The 13,555-nt window shown below is 36.0% G+C and overlaps 1 protein-coding gene across 4 annotated transcripts in view; it reads right to left on the reverse strand.

The window, feature by feature from the left end:
• Window positions 1-1,359: 1,359 nt before the first annotated feature.
• The window catches only part of SGK3 (serum/glucocorticoid regulated kinase family member 3), a 125,035-nt gene continuing 112,839 nt past the window's right edge, over window positions 1,360-13,555 (reverse strand). For 3 of the 4 annotated variants that reach the window (XM_087420492.1, XM_004436251.3, XM_087420491.1), the window contains 4 exons: window positions 12,551-12,646; window positions 10,449-10,604; window positions 6,966-7,055; window positions 1,360-3,235 (listed from right to left, as the gene is read on the reverse strand). In XM_087420492.1, the coding sequence (XP_087276618.1) occupies window positions 3,065-3,235; window positions 6,966-7,055; window positions 10,449-10,604; window positions 12,551-12,646 (513 nt within the window). In that variant the 3' untranslated portion in view covers window positions 1,360-3,064. Of the gene's footprint in view, window positions 3,236-6,965; window positions 7,056-10,448; window positions 10,605-12,550; window positions 12,647-13,555 lie in introns of those variants that run through there. The other variant, XM_087420493.1, reaches the window with a different exon arrangement.

Raw genomic sequence — 13,555 nt, forward strand, 5'->3', positions numbered from 1 at the left:
TGGAGTTTTCTATTGAGAAATCCTCAAACACAGAAATACTTTCCTCAGCCATGTCCAGAATACTAAGCCCACCAAAGGCATTCTTCATTTTTGTACTGTCTTTGATCTCCAGCATTTCTTTTTGGTTCTTTCTTAGGGTTTCCATCTCTCTGCTTACACAGCCCATCTGTTCTTGCATGCTGTCTACTTTATCCATTAAAGCCCTTAACATAATAATCACAGTTGTTTTAAACTCGTGGTCTGATAATTCCAACATCCTTGCCATGTTTGGTTCTGATGCTTGCTCTGTGTCTTTGAACTGTTTCTGCCTTTTATTATGGCTTGTAACTTTTTCTTGGTCACCAGACATGATGTACCGGGTAAAAAGAACTGCTGTAAACAGGCCTTTGGAAATGTGGTGATATGGCATGGGGGAAGGGGAAGAGTCCTATAGTCCTATGATTAGGTCTCAGTCTTCTAGTGAGCCTGTGCCTCTGGACTGTGAACTTAGCGAGTGTGTTTCTCAGCTTTTTTCTCTCCCCTTAGGTGGGACAGGATGGCTCGAGTGGACTGGATTTGGATACTTCCCTTCCCCCCTGTCAGTTAGGCTCTGATAAAAGTCCTGCAGGCCAGGTTCTGGTTAACTAGTTTCTCCAGGACAGGCCTTGTCAAGAACAGAGTGCTCTGGTGTATTTTAAAATGGTTTCTTTTTCCTTCCTCCTGCTGGAAGCACCAGGGGATTTTTTCTTGACATTTATTGTGAGAAGCTAGTTGAGCTCCTGGAGGTAATCCTCACAAAATTGTGGGGATCCCTATGACTGGGGCTCCCTGGATATTTGAACTCTGAGTTGTCCACACTGTAGCCTCCAGCAACTTGTCAACTACAGTTAAGGTTTTCCTACCCCTGCACTGGCTTTTGTGGTGGTTTCTGCTCATGAGCCTCTGCTTCAGTAAACCACAACTCCTATATTTGCTTGTCTGTCTCTCCTATTGTGGGGCAGCTCTCTGCCCTGTGTCCTCCCCTCCCTTCTGTATCCAAGAAGAGCTGTTGATGTTTCGGTCCGTTCAGCTTTTTACTTGGAGACTTCTAAGGTCCTAACAGGCACAGCCAGAAGATGGAAGTCCTTGTCATGCATTCTTGTGCACTTACATTGCTCACGTTATGCTATGTCCATCTCTTACCCCCTTTAATTTTGCTTTGCTCCAAATTCCTGATTCTTTTATACGTAATGTGGTAAAACAGCTCAAATACTTTTAAGATGGTGGGATATGAATGACTTAAATTTTATTTTTGTCTTATATAGCTGACTTCATTTTTGTAATGACTATTGAAACCATCACCAATTTTAATTTCAAATAATGACAGGCACTAGATGATCATTAATCATTTTGCTAGTTTATTATACTATATAAGATTTGTATTTCTTGTGATCTGAGAGACATCAACATTCTATTTTAAATTTGTTCTTAAAAATATACAGTATTGCACTTTAATTTTTGGCAGTTTAATTAAGGATCAGCTGAGTAAAAAAAAATCATACAAGAAACTACAGTTTTTATTTTGCTTTATAATAAGCAAAAAGCTTTGTGTAAAAGCAGAACTTACAGTAGTGCCAAATAAACCAAATATTTACAGTGTTGCTATTAAAGTCTTACCTCTAAAGGAAGATTCAGTGTATTGGATGCAAATATTATTAATCTAACAAAAGCACACTTCCCTCCCCCCATTCTGCTGAACATTTTTAAGCCAAATAGTATTGGTGTGAAATGCTTTTGTGATTTCTTTCTCAAGAGAAAATACACAGAAAGAATGCTTGTTCTTGAAGCATCTAAACTGGGTCACTAAACTCTTTCACAATGTTTCCTATATGAGTTTAATAATCTCTACTGTAAACTAAGAATCTAAATTCCAAGATAAGCATTCTTTTTTAGTTTTTCTGTATTCTCTTTTACAATTACAAGTACACAAGTTAGTTGGTTTTTAATATGATTTTGTCAGTTTCCTGTACTTTTTCTAAGATACATAAGATACTGACTATGCATCTGCCTGAATTATTTTTAACTTTTGTTACATTGTAGTGAAACTGTATACATTTATACTGACCCAGAATCTGCTATATTACTTTGTAACTCCCATATTAGGTAAATACTGTAGAAAGTTCAATATTTTTCACTTATCAACCAATTAGGAAGACAGTTTTGAAGTACTATTTGCAAAAGCAAATACCAAGATTTAGACCTACTTAACAATATATTAAACATTCAAAGGGACCAAAAAGAACATAAATAGAATGCATTTATAATATAAATACATGACACAGAGACATTCATTTTTGGCACCACCTAAAAAAAAATTCAGCAGTACTTTATTACTCTTCAGATCTTTGGGAATACTTAAAATTTCTAACTATTAAACTTTTACTTTTCCTCCAGAGGAAAAATAATTCAAAAATTTGAACTGGTATTTCAAAAGCAAAGAATTTCCTTTTGTTACTTCTTAATTTGATCTGCAGAATAAATGGTTATTCAAAGTGTTAGCTAGCAGCCAATGTGTTAACTATGCTTTTACATTTTAATCCTACCAAGAACTGATTATGTCAAACAATGATTTATCATGGAAAGATATGGTTTCTTCTTAAACAACCATGTACCAATTGCATAGTTCCGATCTGAGAACAAAGGTCAAAGTAGAGAGTTACAAAGGCATTAACATATGTTAACTGAACTGAAATAGACTGTTGAAAAGCAGTCTATCTTGGGTATATGTTAGTGTAAACTTAGAGGGAAAAAAACAGTCATCAGCAAACAAGTTTTCTTTAAAAATAGGTTAATGCTAAGAACAACAGCTTTTAAAATTTGTTTAAAAATAAGCTTAATAAACAAGAATACAAATTTTAATTCAAAACTTAGCTCTTTGAAATGCCCTATTTTCTTGCATACAGCAGGAAATACATTTTTCATAGTTTTTAACATTACATGTAAAAATGAGGCACTAGTTAAACATATCTGAATATATTCACAAACAGGAGTTTCAGTCCCATCCATAGGCTTATATTTGCTCAACGGTTTCCAGATGGCAAACTGTTCACAAAAATAAGTCTTCTGAAGGAGGTGCGTAAGAGAAACCAAGGAATGCATCGTCCGCCTCCAGTACACTGGCGTTCACTATAGAATAGTCAGAAGACACACACACAGAATATGGAACTGTTTCTTCTGTAAATGCTGCATCAAAGTTCCTGATATCATCTGGTCCTGCCTAAAACATCAAAAGCATACAATTATTCACCTTAGCTTTTTTCCCCTTTAGTCCTTCGTTAAAACCCCTTTATGACTTTGTATATTTATTCCTGGCAAGTTTACATGTCTTCCTACTTCATCATTTCTTTGAAACATTTTCTGCTTTTCCTTTCCTGACATTTACTGTTCGGGTGAGGTTATCTGTCCCTCTAACAGTTAAGGTTCTTGTTGTTGGGTGGCGGGAGGAGAGACAAGAGTGAGGAAGGCTACAGAACTGAGTCCTTACCTACATTAATTTGAATCTCAAGCCCTGCCACTGACCCCCTTTCTCTCGACCCATCACCACCTCAAGTTTAGAAAAGAGGCTCAGGCAGGTTTTCAGGATAGCATTTTGTGTTTGAGCTTCCATAAAATGTCTGCCCATCCAGTTGCTCAATTCTAGGTAGGGGAAGCCTTCTGATGAAGGAATGAAGGGATTCTAAGTAAAACTGTGAGAGGTGACTCTTCTGGTGCCACAGAGGTCATGAGGCATTCTGCTATGACACCCTTAGCTCTAGTGGCTTAAGGGAACAAGGAACCTGGGAAATGAAGCATAGTCGCTGCTGAGGCTGGAAGGCAGGGGTTCTTAATCTTCCCTTAAGAATCTGACACAAGCTAATGGACTCTCCCCTTCCAAAGAATTTACAGATGAAAACTCGGATACAAATTCAGGTGATTCACTCTTAGAACCCATCCTTGAAACTCTAGGTTATCTCTGCTCTAAGAAGAGAATCTTTAAAATGTTCACGTCATCAAGTCTAACAGATAACGATTCAGAACAAATATTATAAACCAAGGATACAGTTAGCCTGCTAGGTCTACAAACAGCAGAGACCAGGGAAACCCAGAATGCTAGATCCTTCCATATGAGATACTCTCCCACAGAGGAGAAAGAATGCTAGAAATTATATTTATTTATATATAAAAATTCTTACGTATAACCCTAGAAGCTGGGCTCTAGAATAAGACTAAGGCTTGAATTCTGGCTGTGAGATCTGCTAGTTATAATTCTTTATATAAACTACCCTATCTCTGTGACCTTGTTTCCTCTTCTGTAAAATAAGAATACTACCACCTACCTGTTAAGGTTGTTGTGAGGATCTGATGCATTAATACACAAAATTCCCAGAATCTGACATGCAGACAATAATTTATAATAAATGTTGGCAATACATGATGGCAAATGTTCTTTTACTTGACTTTTTGAGTATTTTGTGAATGCCCTTATGGCTCACAGCTAGTACTGACAGGGATAATACTAGATGGCTTATTAAGAGGGAGAGAGGGTTCTGGCTTCAAAGTGCCTGAGCTCAAATTCCAGTTTTGCAACTTTAACTAAACTTTGGGCAAGTTATTTAACTTTTTCTGTGCCTAAGTTAACTCATCCGTATTATATGGAAAATAACAGTAGTATTTCATGGATTGTTGTCAGGGTTAAGTAAAAGGATACAAGTATTGAGAACAGTGTATGAGAATATCTACTTTATCATACTCTAGCTAACTTGCTGATCTTTGTTAACCTGTTAGGTGAAAAACGGTAACCTGTTAGGATTTTATTTTGCATTCTTCAATTGTCAGTGAGTTTGCACATCTTTTCTTATATTTAAAAGCCATCTGTACTTATTTTCCTGTAACTGCATATTTTGTGTCTTTTGTTATAGTTCTACTAGTTGTTGGTCTTTTTTCCTCAATGACTTATAAGAATGCTTTATGTGTGTTAAGGAAATTTTCCCATTTGTAATTTGCAGTGTTTTTTCCATGTAGACACTTCTAAATTTTATGTGATCAAATTTACCAATTTTTTTCTCTTATGGTTTCTTGGTTGTGAGTCTTGCTTTAAAAAGTTTAATTAATTAGTCATAGAAGAGCAGGGATCCAAACCTGGAGGCATCTGACTCTGAAGTCAACACTGTTTCCAGTTTCAATGTTGCTTACAAAGAGTCCCTAACTCCTTAATGTGCCTGATGAACATTTATTTGGATAACTAAACTCAGTAAGACTCTCAATATAGAGAAAAATAAAATAATTCTTCAAGGCCCCAGGTTCCTACTGCAAACTCTAGAAATTAGGGACAGAAATTGTCCCTAATGGAGTCACTTCTGAAACAGTCACTTCTGGATGAGCTTCATGAAATAAGTTAATCTACAAATATTGTTACATTTACAGGTGTACAACATCACACCTATTAATTAATACCAGCTATGAGCTATGCACTGAAACCAACCTTTAACAAAATCTGAGTAGACTAAATAATACTTACTTTCCTGAAGTGATTTCCTTATCCTGCTCTAATTTACTAAAAAAGTATTTCATGAGTTTCACAGCAACACCAAAAAACTTTAAGTAGAAGAAAAACAAATTCACCTATGATCCTGCAACCCCAAATCAATCTTGGTTTATATTCTCTTCCAGTCGTTATCCATTATTTTTACTGCTATAATCATAAGTCATGAAAATTATAATTACCATGTTTTCATTTAACACTAAAAGGATTTTCCAGGTGTCTGCTCATTTTTATATTTATTATCATTATTATCATTTACTTATCAAGAAAAGGCAATAGATCCTAATAAAGCATAAAAATAATAATGACTTGGGAATCTGGCACAGATTTGAATCCTCGCTCTGCCACTTTTTAATCCAGCTACGTGACATCTCTGAGTTTCCATATCCTCATTTATAAAACATGTATAATAATAAAAATAGTAATAGCAGTAACTTGGTAGCTTATTTGAGGAATAAATTATATACTGTAATTCATAAAAGTATATATGCCTGTGTACATATAGGAAGCCATCAACAGTAACATCATTATTGGCCTACCGATGATTATTAACAATTTCCCTATTATTACATATTTCCAAAAATTTTTAAATTGTTAATACTATAAACAGGTTTTTTTTTTTTTTTGTGAGGAAGATCAGCCCTGAGCTAACATCTGCCAATCTTCCTCTTTTTGCTGAGGAAGACTGGCCCTGGGCTAACATTCATGCCCATCTTCCTCTACTTTACATGGGACGCTGCCACAGCATGCCTTGACAAGCGGTGCTGAACCAGCGAACCCTGGGCCGCCGCAGTGGAGAGCGCACACTTAACTGCTTGTGCCACCGGGCCAGCCCCTATAAACAGGTTTTTGATGCAGCTTTCTGCTTTCCAAAAAAATTATCTTTAGGTAAAATGTTTCCATCAGTAGATTTAACAAGTCAAGCTAATATGAACATTTTTATAATACTGTCTTACTGTTTTCCAAAAAGAATACAACAATTTACATTACCATAAACAATGTTTGTGACCCCCAAAATAAATTAATAATGTTGCCTGTACCTGCTTTTATATCAGTCTAGAAAAAAATATGTGCATTAGTGTTACTTAAAATGTTTCTTGATTTATAGGTATGAAAATGATCCCTCACAATTACTTTAATTTGCATCTTTTTTACCTCCTGAGCTCACCCCTTTCTTATACATGCTCCAAAGAAACACTCCACAATTACTATGCTGGAAGATATTTTTATCAATCTAACTATAATCTTACTGGTCATCTTGAAGTTATCAGTTGTACTAGACAACCAGGAGTGACATATTTCACAAATATTTAGGTACTGATTCAATTTCATTCAGGTTAGATTTTGAGATCTATGGCTAAAATTATGATGAGCTATAGTTCTACATTTGACTATTTTAGAAAGAAAGATTTGGATATATACTTACCACATTAGGATTAAATGGGGGTGGAATCTTCTTTTGTACAAGGTCAGTCCAGCTGAGTGATTCAAAAAAAGGATGATTCTGAATTTCAAGCTAGAATATTAAAGAAATACATATTTTTTACTAATGCTGAAGAATATATTAAGTACTCACTGAAGAATTTTATGAAGCCAAATCATGACCACATTGTCCCTCAATAATTCTTTTTAGGTACATGTTGATATTATTTATGTTAAAATGGTGTAGTAGAAAGACTACCAGAGCAGACATGAAAGAGTTACTCAGAATGACCTGCTTGTTATATCCTCTTCATATAGTTTCTTCACTGGTAAAAGGGGGTTAACATTTTTGCCCTAGACACTTTTCAGATTGTTTTAAGAATCAGTGGAAAATATGGAAATAAAAGTGGTATGAAAAGAATAAAGCATTATACAGGTATAAAGAATTATTATTATTATCTGAACAGGGGAAGTAAAGAAGAAGTTAGGCAAGAGAGTTTTACACAGTAGGGTAGAGGCAAAATCAGGGTGATGAGCTCTACTACCAAAAAGTATTCCACTCTGGGTTGCTACTATCAAAAGTTGGCACAGTACTGACTCCAGCTTTTTTTCCTGCAAGGTGCCATGAGAGTGTATAAAATAGGATCCAACCTAGTTTGGTGGGTTTAAAGAGACTTTTTAGAGAAAATGATGTCTGACCAGAGTTATGAAAGATGAGTAAGAATTAGCCAGACAAAAGAACGAGGGGAGAACATTCCAGGTAGAATATGAAGGCCTGAGGTGGCAAAAAGGTCAAATGAGAGTCCCATATGGCTTCGGTATAGGGAAGGATGGGGATTATTACACAAAGTGAAACTCAAGAGGTAAAAAGGCCATATCATATTGGGTCTACATTAAGAATTTTGGATTTTATTCTAGGGTTATGGGAAGCCGTCAAGGAATTTTAGGTAGGGGAATGTCACAAATGTGGGGTTTTTTGTTTTTTTTGTGTGTGTGTGAGGGAGATCAGCCCTGAGCTAACATCCGTGCTAATCCTCTTTTTGCTGAGGAAGACTGTCTCTGAACTAACATCTATTGCCAATCCTCTTTCTTTTGTTCCCCCCAAAGCCCCAGTAGATAGTTGTATGTCACAGTTGCACATCCTTCTAGTTGCTGTATGTGTGATGCGGTCTCAGCATGGCCGGACAAGTGGTGTGTCGGTGCACGCCCGGGATCCGAACCCGGGCCGCCAGTAGCGGAGCACACGCACTCAACCGCTAAGCCACGGGGCCGACCCAGTTTGTTTTTTAAAACTACTCTGACTGTAATTGGGAATGGACTGGAGAGTCATGACCAGATAAAGGAAAAATAGCTACTCCCACAGCCAAACAACAGGTGACAATGCCAGGAAAAGAGCAGCAGCAGTGAGGGGAGAGAGAAGTGTCTGGACACGGGAAAGAGGTAGGCAGCAAATACAACAGGACCTGGCTGTTTGTTGAATATGGAAGTAAGAAAGAGAGAAGAGTCAAGAATAACACTCAGATTTCTGACCTGAACAACAAGATGGACAGTGATGTCATTTAATAAGAAATGGAGCACAGAAGGAAGACAGTAGGAGTTCAATTCTGAACATGCTGTGTTTGAAGTACTCTTAAGAAATCCACGGGGTGGTGAACAGGCAGATATTATGAGTCTAGAGTTCACAAGACTGGACTAAAGATATAAATGTGTGAAATGAAGACATACAGATAACCAAAGCCATAGGACCAACTGAGATTGTCCAGGAAGACAGCACAGAAGAAAAGAGGATTTTAGGACAATCACAGGAACTGCAACACTAAACTAATCAGGATGAAGAAGAGGAGCTTACACAGGAGATTATGGAAGAGGGTCCACAAATACAGGAAGGAAAGCACGAGATGAGTATGTGCTCTTGCAGAAGCCTAGGAAATAAGAGAGTGTTGGAAGTTTAAATGCTGCTGAGAACGCAAGCCGAGGAATAGAAGTATTCAGCAATTCTAGTAGCTATTTTGTAGTAAACTGAGACATGAGAAGAGATGGGGGATGGGAGAATGAATACAGAAACTTTCAACAAGTTTGGCTACGAAGCAAAAAAACCAGAGTATTATCTTGCAGGACAATAGGGTTGCGGGTTTTTTGGTTTAAGAAGCAGGAGAGTTGATAATGTTTAATTACCGATACTGATTGGAAGGAACCAGAACAAAAGGAGCAGTTAGCTGTGCAGAAAAAAGCATGCACAGGGTTCCTTGCAAGGGGTCGAGATCCAGTGCACAGGTAGGAACTAACCTTTTCCACTATAACAGGAAGAAGGAAATGATCAGAGCAGATGCATGTCGGTCTGAAATTTGATAGCAAGAGGCTGAGTTAGTTCTTCTCTGATGAGTCTATTTTCCCTACAAATTAGAAGCAAGATCATCTGCTAAAAGTGAAGAGGAAAGAAAAGAATCTGGAAATTTGAAGAGAACGTCTGAAATAGTTAAGACAGGAGGAGATTAAGATGGAGAAAGAAACAAGGAGCACTGCCAGGCAGTGGTGGAGCACAAAGGAGGTTAACGACTATGACTTCCCGGTGCTTCTAAAACACCCAGCTGTGCAACTTCCTTCAGCACTGTTCAGCAGCCCAGAAGATGACAGTTCCAGTCAGCCAGTGTTGCGATTTCTGCCAGTGAATTCAATAAAAGGGCCAAGTGGCAAGGAGGTGTGAAGTATTAGCAAGACCAACTGAAACAATGGACTATGGAATCCAAGCTGGAAAGAAAAGCATCGACAGAACTGCTGAACCAGGAGTGTGGGAGGGGAAAGTAATAGCAGACAAGTTTATTATTCATAGCTCAAGTTCAAGATTGATAAACAGCCCCCAAAAATTTCTGAGAAATTTAAATGAATTTAAAAGTTCATGTTCCTCAACAGTTTATGAATTTACTGACACACTAATGTAACAGTGGTAACTACACTAGCAATTTAAATATCCTGATTTAAAAAAAAAACCAAACAAACCTGCAAATTCCATAATTATCTCAAGGAGGTGTCACCAAATCCTCAGGAAAAAAGTTACTAATCATAGTTCAAGGCAAAAGGCATTATCTCATGCGGTCAGGAAGCATTTAATAAATTCTTACTAAATAAAATGATTTAGAAGTTTAGGTAATCAAAAAACGTACATGACACATTTTTTAAAAAGGGAGGGGAGGGAAAATTCTTATAAATAAAAATCAGATAAATAATATGATGTGAAAGCTGGATGTGGGGGAGGAAGAGGAGAGGATCCAATTGTCATGAAGATCAAATGAAAAAATGCAGGTGCACGTGCTTTAAACACTGTGCAGTTCTAAATAAACACTGTGAAAATTGATGGGACATGCTTCTTTTTCATGGTGCTATTCTTTAAGAGTTGTATTCATTCCATTAAACACCACATAAAATAAGGATTTATCTTCAAATTTTAAATAAGCTTCAATACAGCTGGTACTGGGAAAGATGTACATACAAAGTCTTCTTTGGCACCGAGTCGATTTTGCCTGTCCTTTTCTAGAAGTTCTTCCAGAATGGACCAGGCTGTGAGGCTCACTCCTGGCCTCAAATTTAGGGGCTTGTGAAGAATATTGTCATACATTTCAGCAACATCTCGGCAATAAAAAGGAGGCTGGAAAAAATGCAAAATAAAGTTAGTGTTAATTGAACTAAGCCAAACTGTTTGGGTTAAAATAGCTGGATACGACCTTGATCTACAGGGAGCAGGCTGGGTCTGGACAACTGCAGAAATGCACAGGCCTCTTTGGGCGTGTACATCTGCAGTGTGGCCTCTCAATGCAAAGAGATTCTAAAAGCACACTGTAGAGCTTAATACATGTTAACTGAATGAATCAGGGCCAGTCTGTTCAATAAGAGCTTGCAGACAGGTGTAAATTATATAAAACTTGTCATAGTATCTGTTTTAGAGAAAACCACCAACCTCACCACAGGCATAATGACAGAATTATTGGGAATAGAAATCCAACACAGATCAAACAGTAAATGATTTCTTGAGACTTGAGAATATATTAATTAAAACAGAGATTTCTGGTAGAGATGGAAACCTGAAGATAGTGCTCCTTCCTAAAGTACTTGTGGCAGTGACCGCATTATAGGTATACTCTGCAGAATTAAAATTCTCTTGTCACAGCCTGAAGACCTGAGGTACAGCTTCAACATGAGAATTAGCCGGTTAATCATCTAGTTACAAGTTTTAAAGTAAAAATTTTTAAAGTTAAGGGAGTTATAGGCTTGTCGCTTTTTCTGTCTTTTTTATAGGAAAGAAAAAACTTTTTTACTTTTTAAAATCTAATTTTATTGTTAAATAGTTAATGTAAGTCTCATTAATGAAGCATATGTTTCAAATGTTCCCTTTTGAATCAACTGCATTTTATATACAATAATATTTTACACTTTCAAAGTCCTCTAAAGAAATTCAAAGGATTCGGAAATATCAGGATGGCAAATACCCAGCCCTTAAAGAGAGTAAGGTATAAAGTGGTTATCAGCTGTTCTAGGTCACTAGCATAACCAGAAAACCAGATCTTTTCACAAGCGGATCTTGGTCAAGGGCAAAGAAGAGACAGTGTTGGCATCATAGGAATCTATCATTCAAAGTTAGCACATGAAACAAACGTTGTAAAACGTACATATGTTGAATTTCACTGAGAGCTCCCCCTTTTCAGGGAAAAAGAAAACACAAAACAAAAAGTAGAACAAAAAAAAAACAAGCCCCAGCTCAGGTCTCGGCTAAGGCAGTATTTAGCTTAGTGGGCAGCAGGAGGCATGAGTGCATTGTTCCAGCACGAGGCTGTAGGAAACTCACGGGACCACAAAGGAGTCTAGAAATTATTCCAAGTATTCAAAAAGCCTAGAGAAAACATATCTTATTCCTATAAGACTATGTAAGCTAACTAAAATGCCTAAATTGTTTGCTTTTGACTAGAATGATATTAACTCAATGTGGTAAAACAACTTTACTCATGTAATCAGAAGCTCTGGCTGGCCTTCTGCATCTTTAATCAATAAAAACTGGGGAAACTGATTACACAGTATACATAATTTTTCAATGAAATCTTCAAGGCATGGTGTTTATGGTGAATGGAATAGAGGATTCTCATTGATGGAAAAAGTGGAGCACCAATGTATTAATTAAATCCTATAAAAACAAAATACAAGGCAAAAACCAAAAGGAATTATTTTTTGATAAATATGAAAATCTTTTTTCTCTCCATCTTTTTGAAATTAGGCAGAATGATGATTGGGGTAAACTGAATGAAAGTGGATAATTTCAATGTTATAACTAGGTGTCTATTTCTAAAAAATGAGAGTGAGATGAGAAGACCTGAAGTAGTAATTAGTATGACAGAGAGATAATTATATTAAAGAATCAGTAACAAAACGAAAAATTTTTCTTTTTGTGCGTATCTCTAATGTGGTTTTGGATTCTTTTAACCAGGTTACTCCTGCTCTGTTAGTGTTACCTAAGTGTCCATAAGATTATTGATAGAGAGAAGAGAGAACACTCAAATCAATTATAATATATTGGAATAATAATGAAAGAGCAGAAACACATACCAATCCATACAGCATTTCATAAAGAACGGCACCAAGGCACCACCAATCTACAGTATTGTCATAGGGCTGTTTTCTGATTACTTCAGGTGCAAGGTACTATAGAAAAGATTAAATATTAGAGCAACTCAGTAAACAACTCAAGACAAAATTTAGAAATAATTGAGAAATTTAACAAATTTTAGGTGTTGTTATTACACTAAAAATATTATCTAGATTTTCAATTGGTTGGGTATTTTCATCCTATACCAGTCAGTGGTTCGTAGGCAGTGGAACTCTTCAGAATCAAACGGAATAATTTTCAAAATACATATACTCAAGCATTTCTCCCAGAAACTGTGATGCAGTTAAGACAAATAGAAGAGGATAACAAATGTAGAATCTGTAATATTAACTAGGTAAAATAGGTATTTTGGAGAAGTCTTTCATAAGATTAATTTATTTCAGAAATTATTTAGAAATTCCTCTGGTCATTATTCATAATTGTTTCTCTTGAAGAAAGAATTCTTAATGTGACAATTGTTAATTCATTTTTTTTTTTATTTTCAAAAGTGAAAGAAAAAAGAATGAATTGCATTCTTATTTGAGAACTACAATAGCAATTCTCTAACATATTATTTAGAAAAGTTGTGTAAGTTATTAGATGGCTATTTACATTTTAATTTGTAAAAAATTTAAATTCAACACAATTTCACACATATAAGATGGTGAATTTGAATTTCCGATTCCAAAATATATATTTCCTCTTCCTACATGAAATATATATATAAGAAATAAATTCTTCTTAAGCTTTTATATGTGATCCTAAGAAATGGCAAAATAAATAAAAAGGGTTTAATAATTTCTGATCACATTTAGATTTAAATGACTGAAAAAACTTGCATTCCCTTTCTAAAAACTACAAGACTTAAGAAAGATTTTGTTAACTATGAAATCAATATACGTTCACAAAAAATGTATCTTCATACATAAACCAAAATAGAATGGTTACAAACACATACAAGAGCT

This window comes from Ceratotherium simum, chromosome 31 (genome assembly GCF_057802395.1).
Source record: "Ceratotherium simum simum isolate JZ-2026a chromosome 31, ASM5780239v1, whole genome shotgun sequence".
NCBI lineage: Eukaryota > Metazoa > Chordata > Mammalia > Perissodactyla > Rhinocerotidae > Ceratotherium > Ceratotherium simum.